Source organism: Lynx canadensis, chromosome B4, assembly GCF_007474595.2.
Source record: "Lynx canadensis isolate LIC74 chromosome B4, mLynCan4.pri.v2, whole genome shotgun sequence".
NCBI classification, from domain to species: Eukaryota; Metazoa; Chordata; class Mammalia; order Carnivora; family Felidae; genus Lynx; species Lynx canadensis.
Window position 1 is genome coordinate 31,026,127 of NC_044309.1, and position 25,193 is coordinate 31,051,319.

Below are 25,193 nucleotides of genomic sequence, written 5' to 3' on the forward strand. Positions count from 1 at the left end.
GCTAGTTACTTATTTATTTTCACCAATACAGTGCTTTCTAAGGCCCCAAACAGATCTATTCCTATGGCCACCTCCACAATTCTCATCACGGTGGAGATTCAAAGGCTTTGTCCCTAAGTTGAATACTGCAAATATCTAATCCTTACTTTCCCTGTTGTTGCTTTCACTTTCAGAAACAGATACAAACTGCAGCAGTATGTGGAACAGCATCTGTGGATTTCAAATGGAATTTGACTTTATATTGTATTTTCCCCCTCTACATTGAACCAAAAACCTCATTCAAAAACAAGCTAATATCATGCAGGCTTGAGTGTCGCTCTATTTCTACATCTTGTGTTTTCAATAAAAGACAAGAAAGAAAGAAAGAAAGAAAAGAAAGAAAGAAAGAAAGAAAGAAAGAAAGAAAGAAAGAAAGAAAGAAAAGAAAAAGAAAGAAAGAAAGAAAGAAAGAGAAAGAAAGAAAGAAAGAAAGAAAGAAAGAAAGAAAGAAAGAAAGAAAGAAAGAAAAGACAAGACAAAGATGGACTCTTCAAGGATCCAAATAACAGGTGGGACTATTCCAAGAGAACATCTGCAGAATTCACAGGTGAGTGTGCTGGATGCTCGTGTGGTTTTGTAAGGAGCGGAGAGGAGGGCTGGGGAGAGGGTAACTTTGCTAAGATCACCACTGTAATTGTTAACACAAATCAACGCCGGGCCCCCACAATCCTCCTATCTGATAACGGATGTGGCCACAAGTTCGGGTAAGAACAGAAAACAGCAACGGGTAAGTGGTAAAGGATTTAAATATCATTTTGCTGATGTATTCATGGAACACCCCAGAGAAAGGGCAATAAGAAAATTCTGGTATAACACTTCACATGGCTTTGTTAATTATCACTACAACCTCACAAGGTCATCTCTAGAAGGGACTTGCCTTTTGGCTTCTGGATGTGTATAATTACTAGGCATGCAGATTGTGGCACACATCCACATTCACGTGCCACACATTGGCTCAACAATATCAAATGCTTTATTATGTTTTGGAAGATACAGGAGAAAGAAACAGCATTAGGCTGCCCCAAAAGTCATAATGTTAAAAGCAAGCAGGAAGCATTTTAAATGGCAGGGTGACAGCACTATAAAAAGAAAACCTTTAAAAAGCTTATTCCCACTCCCCGAACATAGCAGCTATTAATTTGGCCAAAGTCATCTAATTGTTATAAACTTTCAGTCACCTCAGAGATCTGCTTGAACTGATTTAATAAATAATAATCATCAAATTAAAACAGATCTAAAATAATTAACAATGAGACTTAAGTGAGTAGGTTTTTTTTTTTTTCTTTTTTGGTTAGTGGTAATTTTGTTGTAGTTTTGGCTGAATTATTAAGTACAGCCCTGTAAATGCTAAAACAATGGGGCAAGATTACAGAGTTGGTGGGAATCTTTTATTAAAAGAGTGATTATTAAGAGTATTAAAATCATGAAAATAGGACACTGCCATAAAAAAATTGATTAACTGCACTTAATGATAGACCATTTAAACATAAAATGAAGGTGATTGCAATTAACTCATGTTTTCCAACCCCGGCAGGTGATCTTACCAGTCTGCTGAATCACTGATTGCAGCCTTAGCCCATGCGCCAGCGTCTGTGGTCACAAACCCCACGTCATCATGGGAGCTGGAAGATGACTGGTCAGAGAGATGTGGAGGAAGCACTGGCAACCTGTCATCTTCTATAATGACAGTGTCATCTTGGGGCATGTTCACTGTGGGGGACAGCTGGTATTTACCTGCCCAGTGGAAAAAAAAGTAAGAGAAATTCTAGATATCCATCTAGATATCCATTATGTGTATTCATGTTAATACTTTACAACACTAGAAAAACTCTACATTTCCAAACATCTGCTCAACCTGGTCGAACAACATAGAATGAAGGAAATTTATTTTTCATAAATAAATGTCCAGCGGAGGCCTCAAGTCCGCTCCCTCCTCTGACATGGCAGCTATGTAGCTCTCGGCACAGTATTCAATTTCGCTGGTTTCAAGTTTCCTAACGCCAAAGATGATCTCCAGAATGTCTTCTAACATGAAAATGCTACACAGATTCTAAGTTGCAAAAGTCCTTTGAAAAATTTTACCAGGAAATTTATAGGGAAGCCCTGCAGACTTACATCAGTCATTCACCCATTCATTCACTGGGACATACCACATAGCAAGTATGTAAGAAAGACTTAAATCTCGGCCCCCAAACAGCTCACACCCTAGAGAAAGAGACAGACATACAAAAACTGATAAGTGATTGGTGCTGTGAAGGATGTGCTCAAAGTACTATGGCATTCACTTGTGCTGTAATTGCCTGGGTAGCTGAAGGCAGAGAATGCTGGGGATCTTAACAAAAGTTAACATCACAGTCGGGCTTTGAATGATGAATATGATCTTTTCTGCTAGGAGAAATGAGGACATTGATTTTAGACATCGGCAACTACATCATTAAATTCATGATAGAGAAAAGCTCACAGTGCATTCTGGTGACACTTCAAAGATGAGTACATGCAGAATCAAGACCTTGTGGGGAGATGGCAAGAGTGATCTCGAAAAGATTAAGATCTAACTGCCTAGGGGCGCCTGGGTGGCTCAGTCGGTTGAGCGGCCGACTTTGGCTCCGGTCATGATCTCGCAGTCCAGGAGTTCGAGCCCCGCGTTGGGCTCTGTGCTGACAGCTCAGAGCCTGGAGCCTGTTTCAGATTCTGTGTCTCCCTCTCTCTGACCCTCCCCTGTTCATGCTCTGTCTCTTTCTGTCTCAAAAATAATTAAACGTTAAAAAAAAAAAAAATTAAAAAAAAAAAAGATCTAACTGCCCAAATTTTCAGGCCGAGCCTGTACATTTTCATTTATTCAATTTGGATATAGCATTCTTGGTAAAGAAAGACTCTCTACTGTCTACGGTGATCAGTTTCTTTCAGGAAAATCTGCTCAGGTGCATGGGTCAGCATGACAGATGTTTATATTTCTTGGGACAAAATTATGATTCAAGTCGTGAATCCTTAAAGATAAAGCTGGGGTCCAAATGATGCCACCTTCCTCCCGAAAGCACCCATACTTCTTCTGGCTTCCTCCTCAAAAACTGTGCCATAATTTTGAATAAGAACTCATTGTGCAAGGCTTGGGTCCAAGTGGATATGTCATGAGAGGCCATACTCACAGAAACAAACAACACAATATGATGCAGGCCCACTGGCCTGGCTCTCTCAACAAAGCAAGAATTGACAATTTCCCTGTCACTTTACAGCAGGAGGGGAAAACTCTCATTTTAAGTCCAATATCCCAATCTGGTAAGCCAGCTTTACTGGCTCCTACCCAAATAAAACGGATTGCTGTATTTTCCCTTCTACAAGCACCATTTTATACTTTACATGGAGCCCACTTTGGATTCCGGGTCTCCCTCTCTCTGCTCTTCCCCGGTTCTCTCTCTCTCTCTCTCTCTCTCTCTCTCTCTCTCTCTCAAAAATAAAAATAAACACTTTAAAAAATTAAAAAAACATAAAATAGCACAACAGCAACATGTGGAGAGTTTTTAACATTTTAACATCAGTCTTAAGATCTAATTTTTAAGATAAACATTCATAAGAATGTACAAATGATGATTTCTTTGTTTTAACATTATTTTGGCAATTATGGGATGGCATATATAGGCTTGAAGGATTTTAAAGATATATATCATTCTAGACCTTTAACAAAGGAAAAATTTTAGGTTGATACGTATCTTTCCAGGACAACCCATAGAAGAAGACGTGTTAGAAATTTCAAGTGTATTCATCATCTAGCACCAACTACTTTATTATAGAAATACTATATGCTCACTGAAATATCAACACAGCTTTTTATCAAGGAAAACACTCTGTTTTGATTTGACATGTGTTCGTTTTGAGAAACTGTGAAAACTAGCAACTTTTTATGAATGCTCATGATTATAAAGCAAATCAAATTTAATACTTCATTGTTTTCCTCTCCTGAATTCAAATCACTCATTTACTACTTGAGTTTTTGGACTTTAGTACAGAAAGACAGAAATCTGTCCAAAAAATTATCATTCACAAATAAGGTTGGACATTCTAGTACTATTACCAAAAGAATATGTCCTTCTCAAGACATACTTTTTTTGCCCAAAAAGTGTACAGAATGACAAAACCAGTTATGCCTGACAGCTCACCACTGACAAGGCACGTGTCACAGCATTAAATGCCAAGTCCTCACAAAGGCAAAATTTAATGAAAGGAAAAATCACGATGTAATTACAGTGCACTCGTTTTTAAAAACAAAAACTAAAACTCCTGGGTTTACACAATATATTCTGAGAGACAGCCTAATAAGCAATATGGAACACTGAATGGCTCTTCATATGACAATCCTTTTTTATAATATGCTGTTTTGAGTAGAAATATTGTACCGTAAGTGATCCAAAATTTTAGGCATAAATGGCAAGAAACTTTCCTAATAGTAAGAAAACAATTTAGCTTTTTTCTCTCACCCATGATTCTGGGGGCTAATATTTCAAAGATTTGAGAATTCACATTTTTCATCAATTTCCCACTTCTTAACATGCTTGCCAGGAATTGCGATTTCTGAACCTGGAGGCAGGAATATACAGGGAGTAATGGACAACTCAATTATCAAACTACATGTTTAACAAACTCCACCTAAACAATACCTCTTAATGATGTGTGCTGGTACAGGGCACATCATCAACGTGAAACCTTCCAAGGGTGACTTGAGAAGCCTGTGATCTGTTTTCAGATGGATAAATATTCCTCCTTCCTTAACTAGATAACCAACAAACTATAAACTAAAATTTAAACCAGTCAATATCTTAAAGAGGAGTGAAACAATGAGATACAGATGATTGGTCACTAAACGTTTATTCATTGGTACATTTACATAGAAGGCAACACCATTAATGACACTAGAAACAGATGAAAAGTTTTCCAGTGATTTGACTCACAATAAAAAAGACATTAATGTTCGATTTTTCTGTGTTGAATTTCTAACATGATAAAAACATGCTGAACAAAAGTATTATTTAAACTCACCACAAATCTATGAATATAAAAACTACTGAGATTAAATTCTAAAATGAATACACCAGATTTGGGGTTGCTTTAAAAAGAAAATTTGGGGGAAAAAAATTAAGGTTCCGTGTCCCCAAATGTCAACTTGTGATGTATTTGGGCGAGAGTGTTGGTTAAATTAACCATGCCTCTTATTGTTTTGTGATTATTAGATTAAGATAGTCCAGCAATTTGTAAAAAAAAAAAAAATTAAGGCTTTTGTAAAAAAGAAATCGTAGGTAGGATCTCCAGAGATTTCTTTTCGATGAATATCCATGATAGTGGCAAGTAGGTCCATACAGAAGACATTTGGAGAAATCTTGCCTTGGTGACAACTCTGGTTGATTAGACCACAAGCTAGGAGGACCAATGAAGGTTGAAGTAGTGTGGGACTCGGGACTCAGAAAAAAACACATCCTAACTGATTTAGAAACACAGAAACCTTGTGGCTTCAGACTTGTCACTTAATTTCTCTGATCCCTAATTCCTCTGAACAGAAGATAATTCAGTTGGAGTAGATACCTAAGGTTATTTTCAAAGATGAGGTTTTGATTTTTAGATCACTTTGTTTGCCAGAATAGAACAGATTCTGGAGGCTGCCTAATGTCTTTTGCTTAAAGATGTAGATATTTATAAATTGATGTTAATAAAGAATGGATGTCACTAATAGTTATTGTGTGGTCTCAGTATTCCCCAGAGAGGTCTACTTTTAGAAACAGGAAATAACCAAAAACAACATAAAACAAAAAATCACCATGGGATCTTGTGATCTTCCTTTATCTGTTAAGTGGGAAAGTGTGGCTGATGACCCCTGACATCCTTCCAAGTCTAACATCTCTTCCTATTTTGATCTATTTTTTTAGAAGCTTCCCTCCTGAGATGTGTTCCCACAGAAATGAATTAGAAAGCCACAAAGCTCCTTTTTGGTCTAGAGTCTCACATGATGAATTTTCACAGGTGAAAACTCACCCTGTTTGCATAAAATTAGTCATTTCTTAAAGTAATAAGCTGGAATTTCAATACAAAGCTCTAGTTGAATCATAGCAGATCATGAAGTAAATACCACCATGTCCACAAGTGTGTATGTAGGAGTTATTCTAAACATACAAAAGACAACCTGTAACCACACAAGAGCTACCTGAGAAACTTCCATGTACCTAGGTACTGTGCAAATCAATACATACTAGCGTGAATGATTTAGGCTAATAGAATTCAATGCTCTAATATCTTATATTTGGTACCTTGTTTTGGCATTTTCTTGTCAGCTAACATCTTTTCCATGATTTCTAATTTTAGCAAACTATTTGTTTCTTAGGGTCGCTGATATTGGAATAGGGACCGATGAAGACTGAGGAATTCTCAAATTTGCAAAACTCAAGACATGGGATCGGGTTACGCATATACATTTCTCAGGGTAAAACTATACAGGATCCCTAGTTTCCAGTTTAATGTGTAAAAGCTAGCTTAAGAAAATATCTAAATCATTCAACATTAACTTGGCCTATCATCAGAGGGTAAAGAGTCTGCCACCCCCACTCCCAAAGGGCATGCACAGTACATCACAGAGCACATAGCTGGGAGGGAAGTGCTGCCCAGGGGAAAGCATCTGGAGTCTGAAAAGTCCATTCCATCTCTAGCAGGGGGAGGGGAAAACAACAGTAATATGAACTGAAGTGGACTAATGAAGCCACAGCTAACAAAATCAGGGCAAACAGACTATGAAGAAAATGACGGAATCCTTAACCCATATAGACAACATTTCAAAAGGTCACTAGGTGAATTTTGGGGTTTTTTGGTTTTTTAGTTTTAGTTTTTCGCCTTCCTCTGAAGCATCAGGGATTGGAGGCAGGACGCAGGTTACAGGAACTGGTGGACCAATGGTCTGATTCAGTATGGCAAGTCCTATGTTCCTATAATAAAGGGGAAATTACAGCGTATCACTTTGTATGCACACAGATCCAGGGACACATGCACTCTCTTTCTCTCTCAAGGGTCTGAATTTTCATCAGTGAAAAAAGTATTTAACAAAGATAAAGTTTTACACCAAAACCAAGAAAGTATGGAAAATTCAACAGCAGTGAAAAGAGTGATCATTAATAAGCAAAGATTAATGTGGTGAACTATGTACAATGTGTGTCACTGAACAGGTGTAGAATGGTTTTTAGTATCCTTCCCCTACTTCCATATATGCCAACCTGGCAAAAAGAAAAATACTGACAAAGTAAAAGCAGAAGGCTGGCAGGTCTAAGTTCTATGTGCAACAGAATAAGAAATTGAGAATTTATCAATTTTTCCAAACTATTTGAAAGCTAGAAAGTCCAAAGGAAGAACAGAAAATTCTATTAGCCTTGTTTATGTGTTTTTCCTGTCTTGCCCAGAAGAGAGTTCTGTGTATGCAGAGATTGTGTCTTTCTCATTTTTGTATCTAGAGCAAAAGTATACACACAAATGTCTTGTCAATAGCAGGCTTTCCGGAAACGTCCACTGATGAATGAAATAAATTCTTGCTCCAATGAGGCTTCCTAATGGAAACCTGATTTGTATTAAATCTTCATTAAATGTATCAAAATGGAGTTAAATTTAGGGTTTTACTTGGGAGCCTTGTGACACATACCAGCGATAAAAGTGTTTTATGTCAGGTGCTATTTTAATCAAAACAGTTTCGTAGGTTTTAAATTTGAGAACTCTCACAAGTTAATCCCAAGATGAGCAACTCAGTAAATCCAACCACTCTTGTGGCAAAGCAAGTCTTTATTAACTGGATCTGTTAGTAGAAAGCTGAACCGCTGCAGAGCAAGCGCTAATGACCTCATTACCCACTGGGGCCGTGCAGACAGCACGGTGTCGCATCTAAACAAAGGATGCAAAAAACTAGCTTCCAGATTTTAAAATGAGGGCTTTGAAAAAGTAGAGATGCAATTAAAAAATGGTAACATCCTATTAAGCACATACCAAATAAATGCGAATATTTCATATACATGCAAATGTGTAGATATGTATTTGTTCCTCTCCCTCTAAACAGTGCTGCTGTGGGAAGAGATTCAACTTTTGAATTCTTCTTGCCCCATACTACTACATTTTGATTTTTTCCTAAAACCTGGCTTCACTTCTTATTTCAAACAAGCTAAAAATATCTTGATCACTGAAAATATTACCATGTGACCCCTTTCTTTTCTTTTTCGCCCCACACGTTACAGGATCTAAAATTCACTTAACAAAATCAATGTATTGATTTACTCTCTTCACATTAACACTTCCTGGATGATTATAATGAACCTACTCTTTTTCCTCTTGAAAACATGGGCCTCCTTTACATTAATATTACATTAATAACCTCCCAGTGAACCAGGAAAGCATAAAAATAAGTTGTGATAAACAGAATTTTACCTGACTCACCCATTATCCTACTGAGTGCAGCATTTCTCGTGGGTGATTCATCGAGCCCCTCAATCCCACTGTAGAGGGAATGGGAGATTCTTCGTTCTCGATCATCCAATACTGTTTCAATGGGCAGCTCAGGTCCAGAGGGGCTCCCAGGTGACTTCAGCTATAGAGAAAAGGGGGCAAGGGAAAATCAGTACTGGAGGCCCATTAGCAGCATGGGGGAATTATAACAACTTGCCCAAGGCCTGTATCCAACTGGGTACCAAATGAACTAGAACTTTTCACCCTGTACCAAAATAATTTGTGATGACAGCTCTGCCTAATGACCAACTTTCTGTGCCACTTTACACTGTGCCTCCCATGAAGTTCTGTCAGACTGCAGCCATTGGAGGAAAAATATGTATATTAAAAGCTTTTTTTTATAACTTATTTTGCTGCTTATTTTTTCAATTTGACTGTTAGTATCGGTTGAAGTCAATTTAAGTTATGGTTTAATTCAGAATTCTTTATGAGATGTTGCTCTGCACAAAGGATGCTTTATCAGAATGGAAGCTGGAACTCAGCTACATGATTTAGACCTATGGTAGGTAAATACACCTAACAATTAGCACACATCTCTGCGTGTGCTGCAAGAATTACTGCCTACTCTACAAGACCTCAAGACCACTTGTGAGCTTGGGTGTCTTGAACAATTCAATGAGCCTATATTTCTTTGGCTAGAAATTCGGGAAAAAAAATCATTCTATTCTCTTACTATAATCTTAAATATAAGGTAGTAAGTAACTGAAAAAAAAAACACTTTAACAGCAGACAAACAATATAGAAGTAGGGATCGAATATTCTAATGAAGCAAAGATGTGTATGTCACAAACACAGACAATCTACTAAGCAAAGAATATAGGTCAATTTTTATCACCACGAATGAAAACAGTATGTGGCATTCTTTAAAACAGCTGTGCCTCCAAGTCAGATTCTTCACAAAAATAATATGAATAAGGAACCTATGTTCATAAGGCCTTGAAACAAATCTGCTTCGAGGAAGAACAAAGCACACTTAACTGCAGTCGTCCAAATGTGGGCTCTGGGGTTAACCCCGTGGACTAATATCGCGTGACGCTTGGTGTTGGCTTGCAGCCAGAGACAAAGAGGGCTTGGCGGGAGGGTTCTGGGGGGAGCAGCACAACACGGCAAAGTGGGAGAGAGTTTGCACATTCCAAACAGATGAAACCACAGCCGTTGCGGTTCCTTCATCTGAACAAATTATTATTTCTGTTAGAAGCTATCATCTGTTTAATATAAATGAGATATTTAATGAAGTTCCGAATTGTAGACTTATCTCTCCCAGTTTGATAAGCACTGGGGAGATTTAATGCATTGAAGGGTCAACACAATTACAATTGGAGGCACGTCAAACTGCAGGAGCATAATCAACTCGCAGCGCTAGTGAATTAGACTCAATAAGGTTTAAATTGTGAAATGAGGATTTGTTTTATTAGTTTCTTTTTTTTTTTAAATTGCAGATTACAACTGACAGCTTTACAGAAAAGTAAATTAAGTATTCAAGGTCTCTGATGTAAAAAAACAAAAGAACATTTTCTGAAAGAATACTGTGCTTAAATTCCAAGGTACTTTGGGAGGTAAAAACAAAAACAAAAGCCGATACCCTATGCCTTTAAGAACAAGTATGTTTGAAAATTTTAAATGAGCACATATATTAAAGAGACTTGCTATACAAGTCTCTCTACAAGACCTGCTTGCTGTATAATTTATTTGATCATAAGACAAACAACATATCCTCACATTTGCTTAACAGATGCATTTCACTGAGCCATACAACTGCAATCTTCTAGATGGTAAAATCCTTGTACAGCCATTCATGAGAAATCCCTAAATAATCTAAGAGGCTATTTTAGAATTTTAGGAAATCAAATAAAAATTCCATTTAGAAAATAGCACATGCAGGCTTTCTAGAAAAAAAAAACCAGTAAGGTGCCTGTTCAGAAAGAACCTCACACTTGAACATTTCATGGGAAAGAGTCTTCATGTCCCCTACCTCCCTAACCATGTCTAATTTACATCTAAAAAGACAGATTTAAATGAAGACATCAATAGCCTACTACATAAATATTTAACAGAGGATACAATGCCTTTTAATTTCTTTAAAAAAAAAAAAGCCTGATTGGGGAGCACAGTTTTGTCTTAAATCTTCTGATGATTTTGTTGTTGTTGTACGAAAGCCAGTTTAAGAACGAGAAACATGCCACTGTGGCACTATGGCAGCACAGACAGGCAGGGCCGCCTTCAGTCCTGAAGAATGGCCCAGAATGGCCTACAATCTGGGCCTCTCCCAGGCCCTGCAAGTCTCCTTACGTAAAAACCTTATCCAAATTAAACTTCATTAGAAGAAGAAAGGCAAATAAAGATCTGCAATTTTCACTTTGTAACTTGTTCAAAGTGCAAAAATGTTCTTCAGTCCAACTTCAGTGCCGAGTAGGGGTAGTTGTGCTGGACCCCCCTCAGCTCCATCTCTAGAAACACAGGAAAGCCTTTCCACCCCTTAAAGAAAAATTAGCTCTTGGTTGTAGTAAGATAACTCATATTGGGTAGGAGTGGATATGGATACAGTCATTCTCTAACGTAATACAGACATGTCTATCACAGGTCAAAAAACAGTTTACACTCCCTGTCCTGGACATTTGTTTCGCTTTGTGGTCATCGTCCTCACAAAATAAAAAGCTAAGTGAATAATAAAGATTCATGTGAATCAATATTTATCATAACTTCATTTACAAAGGTATAAAATTAGGAATTACCCCAATACTGAAAAACAATGTAAATGTAATACTCTCTTAGATAAGATACCCAAACAATGATATATTGCTTTTATAATCAGAAAATACAAATGCTATTTAATAACAAAGAAACTGGATATTGTCCAATGAATATGCTTTTCATTATATACTTGGACTACCTTTCTGAGGAATAGTTAAAATCCTGGCTTCTTTTAAAAAGCTAATATAATTTCTGTGGGGGTTAGTAAATTCTCACGTTCATGTAGGTAAGCATTAATGGGTCAAATGAGGTCTTTCACATAAAGAAAATGTATCCCACCATCTTGACTATAATAAGCCTTGAAAACCTGGCATAGATACGGCCCTAATCTTCTACATCAAACTTAAGACTGAGTTCTAGTTAACAATCTGCATACTCTTATTATTCGATATTTCAGTATTTATGGGCTTATTCTACTTTATCCTCAACGCCTGGCACAGAGCAGGTATTGGGTAAATAACTGGGCGAATAAATTCATTTCCAAGTAAACGACTCAGATTTTCCTCAAAATGGTTTGGAGATTTATACATGTGAGGCCATGTGGAAGCAAGCCTAAAGCTGAGGGCACAGTACAATGTTGAAATACAGCAATTGAGCCTAGATTACAATTCTGTGTTGTGGAAAGTACTAACATCTGAAGGACAGGTAAACACAAAACAATGAATAAAAGGGCAGGATTGGGTTTTGGAGAAGAGTGGCCAGTTTAGGCTCTGCTATCAATCAGGACAGCATTTCAGCTCCTCTGTACCCTGCTCTGCTGCGTGGGCAACAGCAAGGATCAGAGCGGTAATGTAAGTTCCCCCAAGTCATTCTGCCTGTAAGCAGCACACCCAGAATGTAAGGGAAGGTCTGATGCTAAAGCCCATGCTTTATTGTATGATGCCTCTTAACACAACCGGAATACAAAGTGCCTGAACAACACAATCACAATCAATTAGGCCCACTCACATGCATAAGATGAATGGGCACCCTGCTTCTAAATTACTTTGCCACTACCTTGGCCTTGCAGCCATTAAGCAAATCGTTTGACCTTTCTGCATTTATTTCTTAATATATAAAGTGAAGAGAGCCATAAATGATACCTTAGGTCCCTTCCTATTTTAATATAGCTTTCTAATTCTAAGAGGATTAAATGTACAGAGAGAACTCATTTTAAAGTAGTCCTTGATGACTAGATCCTTCAGCCTGGGGTGTAAGACAAAGCTCACCTGGTCCCATTCTCAACAAGTACTAAGGCAAGGCTTTGTATGAAATCACGCCTAACACCGATATAATGAGATGACTGTAAGCTATGTTAGACTGCAGTAATTTCTAAAATATTAATTTCCTTGGGACATCTACAATCAGCATAATTCTCACACACAGGTTACTTTCAATCCTCAAGGGATGATGTCAGGTATTTACTCCCATATCTCCTTCTAGGTCCTCAACAAATGTGTCCTTTGTGATGACACCCAGTGTTTCTGCCTCTTGCTTTATGTATTTTTTTTCCAGTGGAAAGAATGTCAGGACTTACAAAATTTGTCTCCAAAAAAGTCAATCCATCAATCAGGAGCACAAAACAAGGGAAAGCCATTTTTCTCTTTTTTCCTAAAGAAACAATTATTGCTTATGAGATGTTTTAAATGTACTTAGGTAAGAACATTAGATCCAAGGAAAGCAAAGGAAATTCAGAATCACTGCCAAAATATTAATTTGGTTACCATGCCTGATGTTTTCTTTTTTTTTTTTTTATTTAGAACTTCAGTCTTTAATATTAACTAAGTTATCTCTTCTTTTTTTCTATTCTATTCTATTCTATTCTATTCTATTCTATTCTATTCTAATTTTAGACACAGAGAGAGAGTATGAGCAGGAGAGGGGCAGAGGCAGGGGGAAAATCTCAAGTAGCCTCTACTTTTCAGTGTGGAGTCCAATGCAGGGCTTGATGACCTGAGCTGAAATCAAGTCAGATGCTTAAGCAGCTGAGCCCCCAGACACCCCTGTTAGCTCTTCTCAAAACACAAGACTCTCCAGGATTATTTCCCTTATCATTCAGTTCATGCTTAGGTGTCTGCTCTGGGTTGTACCTCAGTGATGGAGAGAGAGAAACATGACAGATGGACAACATCTTGGACATCTCAGAATTTACAGGCCTCATGAAAGAAAACCAAAAAGGAAACTATGACAGCGTAAATGCTGCTAGATGGAGGTAAGTACTCGCACCCCGGAAACACCCCGGTGAGAGAAACTACAATCTAAAGGCTGTCTTTGTGAGGACAAGGAGCAGAATGGGCTCATGGGGAAAACTTGGAGGTGAGAGAGTATCGTGTGTCTAAGAAAGTGCAAGGAGTGCTGAGTAGCTCAAGCAGACTGCACAGGAAGTTTCCACATGTCCCAGTGGGCTGTGTGATGGAGACCGGCATCTGTCCTGGACAGGCTGAAAACGTCCCGAAGGGATATCAGATGAAAGGGACATGAGCAATTTGTTTTGCGAAAAAACCTGCCTTACTGCAGTGTGGAGAATGGACCAAGGAAGAAATCCCTGTAGAGGCTTTGGCACTGACCCCAGCAAGACCATGGGCCTAGAGTGGGGCAATAGCAGAGCGGCTGCAGAAGAGTGGGTCGAGGAGAGAGAGGTTCTGGAAACAGAGGCGAAAGAGACAGGAAAGGCATTTGAGAGGTGAAGAGTGATCCCCCTCCTCCATCTTCTACAACTGAAAGAGCAGTGGTGTGGTTTATAGGGTGGGGGGAGGCAAGACAGGATAGAGGAAGCCAGCAGCATTGGGGGCTGGTGAATGAGGTGCCTGAGCGACAAACCAGCAAGTATCTCCATGGGCAGTTAGACAGAGGGATCTGGAACTGGAACAGAGTTCTGAGCTGGGGACAGGGTTATGGGAACCATAATAGCATCACTGGTACCTGAAGATGTCCCAGGGAGCATGTGTGGAATAAGAAACAGCCCAGGGAAAGCTTTGAGAAGTACTAACAATAAAAGAACAGGCAGAAATAAATGAACCTCAAAGGAGAGAGAAGAGCCAGAGGGAAGGAGAAGAAAAATGGGGAGAGCAGGTTAAGAAAGGATTCAAAATGGGTGGTGTTCCAAGATTCCTGAAAGGCTGAGCAAAAGAGACTGAGAAATCTCTTCCCAAGAACATCTCCAAGTGTGCTGTTCAGTGAAATTCAGGCGAAGATGATACCTAGAGTGGAGAGTTGACAAAAAATTTTTGAATAAAAATATTAAGATAATATATGACACTTCCTTCATACAAGAAAAGGGCAAGGAAAGAGGTAACAATGTACAATTTTCTTTTGCAAATTCTCATCTTCTCTGGCTTGAAATTAAGTATGCAAACCCTTGATTTAAAGATGAGTTAGTAAAATATAATTTTGTGATGTTGTCAAAGACCGGACTCTGTGGCTGACTAATAGACCCAGAAGGACAGAACTCAAAGCACATTATTTTGGCTTGAGGTTCATTCATGACAAGATACCGTATGCTTGTATCAATATTTACTGTAACACAATTTACACATACTCTCTTGTAATTCAGAGAGATGTTTTTCCAAAGGTAATATATAATATAAGTACAACAGCAGCAAAATCATGTCTTATGCCTTATGGGAAGCTGAACTGAGCTCTTCTGTCTTCATATAATTCTTTACTTAAATCCTGTCAGTACAAAAGGCTTCTCGGTAGTATTACAAAGAAAGCACAGCACTCATGATAAGATTTTTTTTGATATAATTGTTTTATAAGCTTATACCCTCCTAAGAAATAGTAATAACCAGCAATGTATGAAAATGATACCATAAGGAATATTGAATATTAAAGTCTATTACTATCTATTGCAGCTGTTCCCTTACTTAAATCATTTCATTCACATAAATTCATATGCAGAAGTGAATGAGACACAGAAATATTTCAGTGGGATTCCAATTTCATGTGTTTTACAGGACAACAGGGAATAAAATCAGTGCTTTTATCAAAACATTTTCAGGCTGGTACAGGTTTGCTCTGCTACTGCTTGGGGAACAACGAGGAACCATCTGAATCAGGGGAAAGCATGTCCAGATTCAGAATGCTGGTCTTCAGTGATATTCATATGTTTTCAGTGTCCCTAGAACATCCAGTGTTTATCTGTCAGGGAAAACTTTGAGAAGGTGTTACAAATTCTAATTTATTTTAAGAGGGACTGAGAATATGATATATTCTGCAGCAGAATTTAAGTTCTAGGAGAGAAGGAGCATGGTCTGTTTTTAATCACTGCCATATGCCAGCGATCTAACACACTTCCTGTATATAGTAGATTAGTAGATGCTCAATAAACGTCTGCCGGAGAATACTGTCCTGTGAATGTGCAGTCCTTCAGGTTTAGAAAAAGACCTAATAAAGAGCAGTATACTTGTGAACTTACTGTGGAGACTTTTCATTTAGCACTTCAAAGGATCTGCATTTTATTTTTTTAATGTCTATTTATTTATTTTGAGACAGAGAGAGAGAGAGAGAGAGAGAGAGAGTGAGGGAGGGAAGAGGAGGGACAGAGAGAGAGGGAGTTCAAACCCACAAACCATGCTATCATGATCTGAGCGAAATCCAGAGTCGAACACTTAACCAGCTGAGCCACCCAGGTGCCCCTATAGGACTTATATTTAAAAAATCATTTAATAATTTTTGAAACAAAATAACAAATTTTGGCACCAAATACAAACTCTACGTCTCAGGAAAACCATTCCAGTAGGCTACTCTGAGGGATTAGCATTTATATTTATATTATGAAAGTGAATTTTTATCTTATGAAAGTGAATTTTAAGTTAAGGTTCAGTGTTCCCTTGTTACGGAAATTAACTCATTATTGTTAACAAATTCTCCATTTGAAAAATAAAAACAATAAAGAAATAATAGTCAATAACCTTTCCAAAACTGGTCACCTCAACACTGAGTACTCAACTTTCATTGCAAAATAGGAATATATTACAGGATGGCATGAGTGGTCAAGCAATCTGAATAGTTCCACTTTATACATATAACATAGATTTTAAAACTAAGAAAAACACTTAAACCATTTAGATATAATTTTCAGTTTATATGATTTCCTAGGCACTTCCTTTTAGTTGATTTAAAAATGTAGGAAGTTGACACGGCACCTGGGTGGCTCAGTCGGTTAAGCATCAGACTTCAGCTCAGGTCATGATCTCACTATTTGTGGGTTCGAAAATCCCCTCATCAGGCTCTGTGCTGACAGCTCGGAGCCTGGAGCCTGATTCAGATTCTGTGTCTCCCCCCCACACCCCCTCTTGTCTCTCTCTCTCTAAAATAAAGAGACATTAAAAAAAATTATTTTTTAATGTGGGGAGTTGAGCATTGATTAAAAACAAAAACAAACTTTACTTTTTTTTTAACAAGCTTTGCTCTATAAATTCTCAGCTCCCACCTATTTCCTATGGATGGCACATAAATTATAACAGAACTATAAACTTTTTTTAGGTTTAATATAATCACATAAATATATAATTCCTGTTAAATTGTCAAATGCCCCATTATGCAAGAAAGTATGTTTCTGCTTAGCAAGTTTTTACAATTTGGGAAAACATGATCATAACCCTCAAGAGAGGATATTCTTCCTACTCGTTCCTAACTACATACCTGCTACATGTATTCAGAGCCAGCCATGGCACTGTGCAATAGATATCACTGAAAAAGCATGCAGTCAAGGGGAAAATATTCAACCCTTTAGTAAAGGAGAAAGGAGACACAGGAGAATAGGAGGGGAGACTTACATTTTTGACAAGGTCACAAGAGAAACAGACTCTCCCCTTTCAGGGGCTTTGAAATAAGCATCCCACTTTGATAAATCAAATGAACAAGCCATTATTTCATTGTTTCTCTCTCCTAGGAACAACACTACTGAACAGAAGAGAAACTGTTGGCTCCCAACAGGAAGGTATGGCCGTTTTCAAAAAGAGAACCAACTGAAGGTGCTTTTAAGATCCCAGTGTTATTTGTTGAGCTGGAGACAGAAATACTAGTGCACACTTAGGGATATTTTGATCACATATTTAAGAGAACAAATCATAGTCCACAGACAATGCAATAAAGAGAGCAAAGATAATTTATAGTGTTTTGAAGCAAAGTCCCAGAACCTGCCATTCTTTGTCCAATATTAGGACAAAAACTTAGTCTTATTACAATTTCAAATGCTAGAGTCTTCTTTTCATTTTTTATACTTTACCTCATTGCACTTGCTTATTCGCCTTGCAACAATGAGCTGGATCATTCCTCGCTTGTTCCCTTCAGTGGACATAGACCTTCGGAGGGTTTCCATGGCATCTTGGTTTGTCTTGCCCAACAGGGATTCTCCATTCACTGCTATCAGTTGATCATTCACCCGAAGCCTTCCATCCTGGGAAGAAAACAGGTAGAAATAAGTGCTATTAAATACACTGTTATAAAAGAAGTTGCTTTCTCTTTAGTTAAAAAATAAATAAATAAATAAATAAATAAATAAATAAATAAATACAAGGGGGATAAAAAGAGGCTTTAATCCTAATGGATTATGCCCAATTGAACACGAGCACAATAATGTCTAAGCAGCCACTGCAGCCTGTGTCTATTTCAATCATTTATACATTTGTAAACCAAGTCATTATCATAATCTGTTTACCAAAATAGCATACTAATTTAAAGGACACAAAGTGATTACTTTCTTGCTTCCAGAGACACCCATAGAGGTTATTTACAACCCAAGACAAGAAAAAGCTCAAGGCTGTTACACAATTGCAGAGAGGTGTCCCCTTAACAAATAGCCAGGAAACTTTCTCCAGACTGGGGAATAGTCTAGGTGATCCATAGTCAGGGAAGGAGAAGATGAGCTTTACTGCAGGGCAGCTCTGTGCCAGAACCTCCGCTAAGACTTTGCACAGATTATCTTCTTTCAACTATAAGGGCTACGGGTTGTAAATTCTGTGAGACCAAAAATGGGGACTTGAAGCTATGATTTCATCCCCAAATGAGAGACCACCAAGATTTCTATTAGTTTGATCATGCATGGGCTACTATGAAGAAAACAAAAGACACTTGGTAAGTGTTACAGGGTATCTGAATATGTTGCTCCAAAACACACCATTTTGGCATAAGGACTATTTTGAGCTGAAGGCAACTGAAAAATGGCAGATGGAGAAGGAGCTCTCTGTTCTTCCCTTCTCTGGCTAAGTGCAGGGCATAGAGTTCCTCTTAGGAAGATGTCTCCTTTCCTCTCTCAAACCAGTAAAAAAATGACCCTCATCACGAGAGACACAGAGAGCACTGAGATTAGTCAGCCTACAAAACAGACCGTACAAAATAAACCTTATCTTCCACTAGTTTCTGCCATATATTTACCGTCCTACAATTTGCCACCCCAAAGCCCCAACCCCCTTTTCCTTGTCCAATCACTGCTCCACAATTCATTGCCCTTTGCTAAAATGGTATCTAAGTTTCTGAGTCTAACCACTTCTTTAGGTTTCTCTTTTCTGTAGAACCCCTGTATGTGGAAAATTTTAAATATTAACATCAATAAAATTTGTGAACATGTTCTGTTCATCTGTCTTTTGCCAGTTGAATTCACAGGCCATAGATAAAGAACACAAGAGGGTAGAGGAACAGTAATCCGCCCCCACACTGTGTATATGTTTCCAAGATAGGAATAGGGTTGTACTTAAATATTTTTGTTAATGCGCATAAGCTGGGTAAAGTTAACATTTGCTTACTTTAGATGCTGCTCCTCCATTAATAATGGACTTGACGAAGATTCCCAAATCTGCATGGTTCTCTTTGGACCGGTTACCTTTGACACTGACACCAAGACCCGCTGATCCTGAATCATTAAGTGGAACTTCAAACGTCAGAAATTCCCTGGTGCCATCAGGTGTGAGAACAATATCCTCATCTTCTGCTTTCTAGTAGGAAACAAAATTGCATAGCACGTTATATTCCAATGTTCCTTTCTCATAGCTATTTTTAAAAACTGCTAATGAGCAGCCTGTAATCCTCACACACAGTATTTCCACCAAAGTTCCGTGACAAGATCCATGATAACTGCATCTGCACCCCCTCCAGATGATTCCTGGAACCAGCTGTTAATATTTTCATGTGGCACTTGTTTCAATATTGAGACAAACTCAAACCAGATTCTGAGAAAAGTAGGGAAAAATACAGCTGAAGACTGAAGACATGTAGACTCCTAGAATTTGGGATCTTTTTTTTTTTTTTTTGTCTGTTTATATATCCTAAACCACAAAAGTAAAACAGTTAACAGCAGGAATCAAAATAAATAAATACAACTCATTTGTCTTTTTATTCACCAGGAATTTCTGATGCTATTAACAGTTTAATGTTCACTAATGGTATATCATTTTATTCGCAAATAATAAGTTGTGATGGTACAAAGTCAGCAGAAAAAGGTATTCATTTTCAGAGAGCCACTAGAGAGCTTTAACCTTCAATATCCATGAGATAGAAACAACATTAGAGAAAAGCTTTCCACAATACCGTACCATACATAATACAGCTGGGGGATAATTTCCAAGCAATCCAGCTTAATTAATTAGTTGCACATGCAAGCTTTGATTTCATAACTGTAGTCATCACTGAATAAGAAGGCTGTTTCAGAACACAACACACTGAAGACACACCGACTCCTGCCCATTTCCCTAAAGCAGCAAGAAGAAACGAAAGCTGAGAGTATAACCTGATGAGCCGCAGACAGACAGCATGTTCAGTCATCAAAATACTTGTACACACCAGGGACGGAGCAGTCTGTCTTCTGACTTCTCCCAAGTAATCCCACCCATGACCAAGACTTTAACCTCTTATATCTCTACACTGCTCATCTTCAAAGCGGTAACGACAGAATTCTTTTTCAAAGTTACTATTTCCAACCACATAACAGCTATGTGGCACAGAGCCTTCAAATCACAACAAAATGCCTCAGCTAGTCCTAAAACACATTCTTGCTCTTCTTTTTCTAATTTTGAAATATTTCTCCACCATGCACCTAGTCACTCAAACTGGAATGATCAAATTATAATTGAAAACTGGTTAAACATCTAATGGTACGTAATTAGGCTAGACTATCTAATGAATCCTTTAAAGTGTGCTTTTAAAAATGGCTCAGTCACACGTGTGAAAGTAACCTATTGCAGAGCAATGGGGGTAGACTTCAACTTTTTTTCTGGGTCCCCAAATTTTTTTTTAATTTTTCTAATAACAATCAAAATTAACAATAATTTTTTTTAATTTGGAGATTTAACATCTCCACCAGATGTAATACTCTTTGTAAGTATAGCATTTATCGATAAAAGATTATTTTTTAGATTAGCATAATCCAAATGATATGTTTTTTTAAATCTCCAAATCCATAATAATGTGATTTGTAAAGTAACATTTCTAACTTACTAATATCCAGTGTTAGCATTTTATAGTAAGGCATTCTTTGTGCCATCTTTGAAAAAGACAACCTCATAGTTGCCAGGACAAGGTATGTTTAAAAAAAAATAAAATAAAATTACTAATATGTTAAAAACAGGAAAACTATAAAAATGCAAAATAAAAACAACTTGAAAAGATACGGGCCATTGCTATGTTTACTATATACAAAGAAAATACATTTCAGTGTCAAAGTCAAAATCAAACCTAAGCCTGCTCATTATAAAATTGTTCATATTTAAACTATTTCCAGAGAATAATCAAATAAAACCAATGTATTGGGGAGAAAAAATATATCAAATACTCATATCAAAATATTGATGTCATAGCACATATTTACCATGTTAATACTATTCTTACTAATACTAATACTATATATCTATTTTGCTTTATAAACTTTGTATTCAGATGGTTCAAAACAACTAAAAAGTACTAAGAAATTACTTTGTGTGAATTCATACAACTATCTCAATATAAAATCTGTTATAAAAACAATGTATAAATAAATGTTGATGTCTGAAATACAAAATAGTATCAAAACACACCATAGCCTCCTTCAGAATTACTTCAAATTCAGAAGTATTTAAAGGCAAAACATACTTTCTGAATCAGAACCAGTATTTATATTCCTGGAAAAGTTGCATTTAAAAAGACCTAAAAACCAAAGATAGTCCTTAGCTGGGCACATTTAGGTCTGATCATTGAGTACATCTGTTTGCCTCAAATCTGGAAGGTTCTTAATTGTCATTTACTGATTTAGATCTTCAGTTTGGCTTTTTAATGTTTACTGATTTTTACATTTCCATAATGTTTTACTAAGGCTTAAAATTCTCATTTATTTTTCTACTTGAAAAATCAAGATAAGGAGCTGACTGAATATATGAAGAAAAATTTTAATCAAGGTGGAATCATTTCCTGACATGCCCTACTCTGAACCTGTCTTAAAGGAGACTATTTTCTCCACGGGAAAGTTTCATTTATTATGAAAACTGCAGGATGGGAATAATATTCTTTTTCAGCTTTCTTATCAAGTGTTAAGTCATTATTATCATTAAAACATTTAAGTGAGAGATTGTACTTTCCTTTGATATTTCATTATTAATCCATTTGGCTCTTGACATAAGACTGAAATTAATGCCAGCGTTTAGAACTTAATTTTCTGGCAGCAAAATGTTTTAAAAAAATTTTGCTCTTCAAAAACCATTTTAAATGCCACTATATTATAGAGAACTTTTTTTAACGAAGTTTTCTAATATGGAGATCTCTTCATTCTGATACAAAGGAGAAACTAATTTTCTATCACCTTGATTGTTTCCATCCGGATTCAACTGTTTCTTGAGTCAAATTCTTTCAACAAAACACAATAAATGTGTTTCCTTTAATTTGCCTCTCAAGCCATTTGTACGTGACCATGTCACTCAAGCTCATACGTCCCTCACGTACACACGTATGAACACCCCGAGTGTTATTTTGCATTAATGCAACCTATCATTTTTTCCTTTACCTAGTACTCAAACTGGCATTATGGCTTAGCATATTAGAAGTAAGAAGCCTGCTGGATGGGCACTATGAAAGCTATTTGCTTTCCCACTATCCTCAGAATAGCAGAAATACTTTTATCTGAAGGGAGATAGAAAAATAGCCACAAGTGTGCAGCACCAAGACCCAGACAGGTTCCCTTCTTCCCCAGAAAATAGTCCCAATAGCTGCGGAAACAGCTGGCTCACAGGTCCCTTTGATCCTGGTTAATCTGAAAAAATGGGTAGATCTATAAGAGAAGAAATAAAAGTTGATTATCTTTAAGTAGTTCAAAAATAATCATGAGCAGAGTCATCTCTGGGCTTCAGTATATTAAGATATTAGTAAGAGAGCACAAAATATTATGAAAAGGGGCAAAAGAAATAGGATATATATGCATGTCATATGGGACCATAAAATTACAGATGTGAGTCCAATAGCTGATTGCAGGCTCTGAAATAAATGACTCAACAAACATTCTACCATTTGTGAAATAAAAGGAGATAAATATAAATATATAAAATCTGCCTTCAATGCCTGCTAATATATTGGTCATTGGCCCCAGTTCCTGATACAGAGCTCCAAAAACCCTTGTAATTCCTGGTAAGAGTGTTTGACACAGAACTCCTAAATCCCATGGGATTTTCTGGATGTTAGGGATATCTTTTCTAATGAGGTGACACTTGGTGGGTTCCTTGGTGGCTCCTGAATGGACTCTTATCACCAGAAGCCATGATTAGAGGTTTGGAACTTTAGTCCAAGCCCATTCTCCAAAGAGGGAGAGGGGCTGAAAATGGAGTTAATAATTGATGAGGCATCCATAAAAATCCCAAACGTATGGGGTTTGGAGAGCTTCCAGGGTGATAAACACATCCATGTACCAGAACGGGGGCACACCCCAACTCCAAAGGAATAGTAGCTCTTGAGCTTGAGGACTTCCAGACTTCACCCTGTATATCTCTTCATTTGGCTTTCCATGTGTGCCCTTTAAAATATTCTGAGTGGGAGCCAGTCTTGTGGGCTGAGTCCTTAACTTGTGAGGTCTAACACTAATTCCAGAGGGTATCAGAAGTACATGGTGTGGAAAACTCACACATTGAGTGTGAGCAGAACGGCAAGGTGTTTTGCTGCTCATTTTTCCACTATAATTAATTGACTTCTCACTCCCTTTTCCATGGAGTTAGTATCATTATTACACAAAAATGATGAAGTACAAACAAAAAGATGAACACTGCCACATCAAATAAGAGAGATGTGAACAAGGAATACATTAAAGAAAGATAAGTGGACCAAAATAATCACCATCATCATCATCATCATCGTCTACTTGCAATAAAGCTTATCAAACTGCTGAAAAAAATTTGTTTTAAGTAACGAATCTAAGAATGCAGAACGTATGGTGAAATGGGCACTTTCTTGCACTACTGGTGAAATATAAAAAGGTACAGACATTTATAGAAATCAATTTGACAATGCTTATCAAAAGCCTCTACATTTTGTTTATCATTTAACCCAGAAATAGTACTTTAGTAATATGTCCTAAAAAAACTACCAGAGGTCAGGAACAAAGATTTAACTGTTCAGATGTCCACTGCTTTAATAGGACAGCTAAAAATTAAAAACAACCTTTACATATGATATTAAGTAGATTAACACTATTCAGCTATTAACGTGTCTTTAGAAAGTGTCCCATTTCGGGGAAGAAAAAAACATTTATGACTAAGAAATTGGGTTTTATCCTGTGAGCTTTCTTAACTTCTAACACTTCACCCAGTATAAGCCTTGATATCCTATTTTAATAAATTCTTTAATGTCTGTCTTCTCAGTAAAAGCATTAGGAGGAATATATCACTGTGTCCTTCTGCTTAGGACATAACATTCATTACCTACATGATATGTGCCAAGGACATGATATATATTAGCTACATCAGTAAAGAAGAAAATCATTTTATTTTTTTTAATTTTTTTTTTCTCTTTCAACGTTTTTATTTATTTTTGGGACAGAGAGAGACAGAGCATGAACTGGGGAGGGGCAGAGAGAGAGAGGGAGACACAGAATCGGAAACAGGCTCCAGGCTCCGAGCCATCAGCCCAGAGCCCGACGCGGGGCTCGAACTCACGGACCGCGAGATCGTGACCTGGCTGAAGTCGGACGCTTAACCGACTGCACCACCCAGGCGCCCCAAGAAGAAAATCATTTTAAAAAGTACACATCAAAATGGTGGCACTGAAGTCACATAATTGCAGGTGATTTTTCCCCTCTACGCTGACTGAATTTCATACTATCCACTATACACTACTTTTTGTACTATAAAAATCCCACTATGTCCCATTTCTTTAATTTCTCTTGCTCTTCAAAACCCAGTGTGTGAAGGAAAGGATAGGAGGATGGTTATACATGTTGGGCAGGAGCTGGTGCCCAGAAGGGAAATCTTATGGTAGCTCTCACAAAACCATTATGCAGTAATGCAGAACATCATACTCTCAAGCTAATAAAAGGCTTACAAAAGATTACATTTATTCAATACAAACAGCTTAAATAATATGCAGTTATCACACATAGGAAGAACGAGTTCTTGTTTTTAATATAAAGAGGAGGATTTTTTTTAAAAGAGAAGTTATCTTGGTTTCATTTAGTTATTGCACAAAAGAATAGCTCTCCAAAGTTTCTTTAAGTTATACATTTCAATTTATCCCATATGTGTGATGAATGTTTATACACAGTATCTGTGCTGATATGTTAAGGTTAATTATTCTTATTAGCAAAGTCAAAATGTCACATCTGGCCTTACTGTACTCTATTCCAAATCAAATGGTAGACGTAAAATAAGTAAAATCTAAAGAATTGATTTGCTTGATTATATAAATACTGATAACAAAATGTTTGTTTTTTTTTTTTTCAGGGGAAATTAGAAAGTATTTTGTTT

At 37.2% G+C, this 25,193-nt stretch overlaps 1 protein-coding gene across 14 annotated transcripts in view; it reads right to left on the reverse strand.

Annotated features, from left to right (window-relative positions):
- The window catches only part of PARD3 (par-3 family cell polarity regulator), a 670,780-nt gene that overhangs the window by 223,934 nt on the left and 421,653 nt on the right, over positions 1 to 25,193 (reverse strand). For 7 of the 14 annotated variants that reach the window (XM_030321422.1, XM_030321420.1, XM_030321421.1 and 4 more), the window contains 4 exons: positions 19,032 to 19,220; positions 17,516 to 17,686; positions 8,485 to 8,635; positions 1,584 to 1,773 (listed from right to left, as the gene is read on the reverse strand). In XM_030321422.1, the coding sequence (XP_030177282.1) occupies positions 1,584 to 1,773; positions 8,485 to 8,635; positions 17,516 to 17,686; positions 19,032 to 19,220 (701 nt within the window). Of the gene's footprint in view, positions 1 to 1,583; positions 1,774 to 8,475; positions 8,636 to 17,515; positions 17,687 to 19,031; positions 19,221 to 25,193 lie in introns of all 14 variants that reach the window. The other 7 variants (XM_030321414.1, XM_030321418.1, XM_030321416.1 and 4 more) reach the window with 1 other exon arrangement.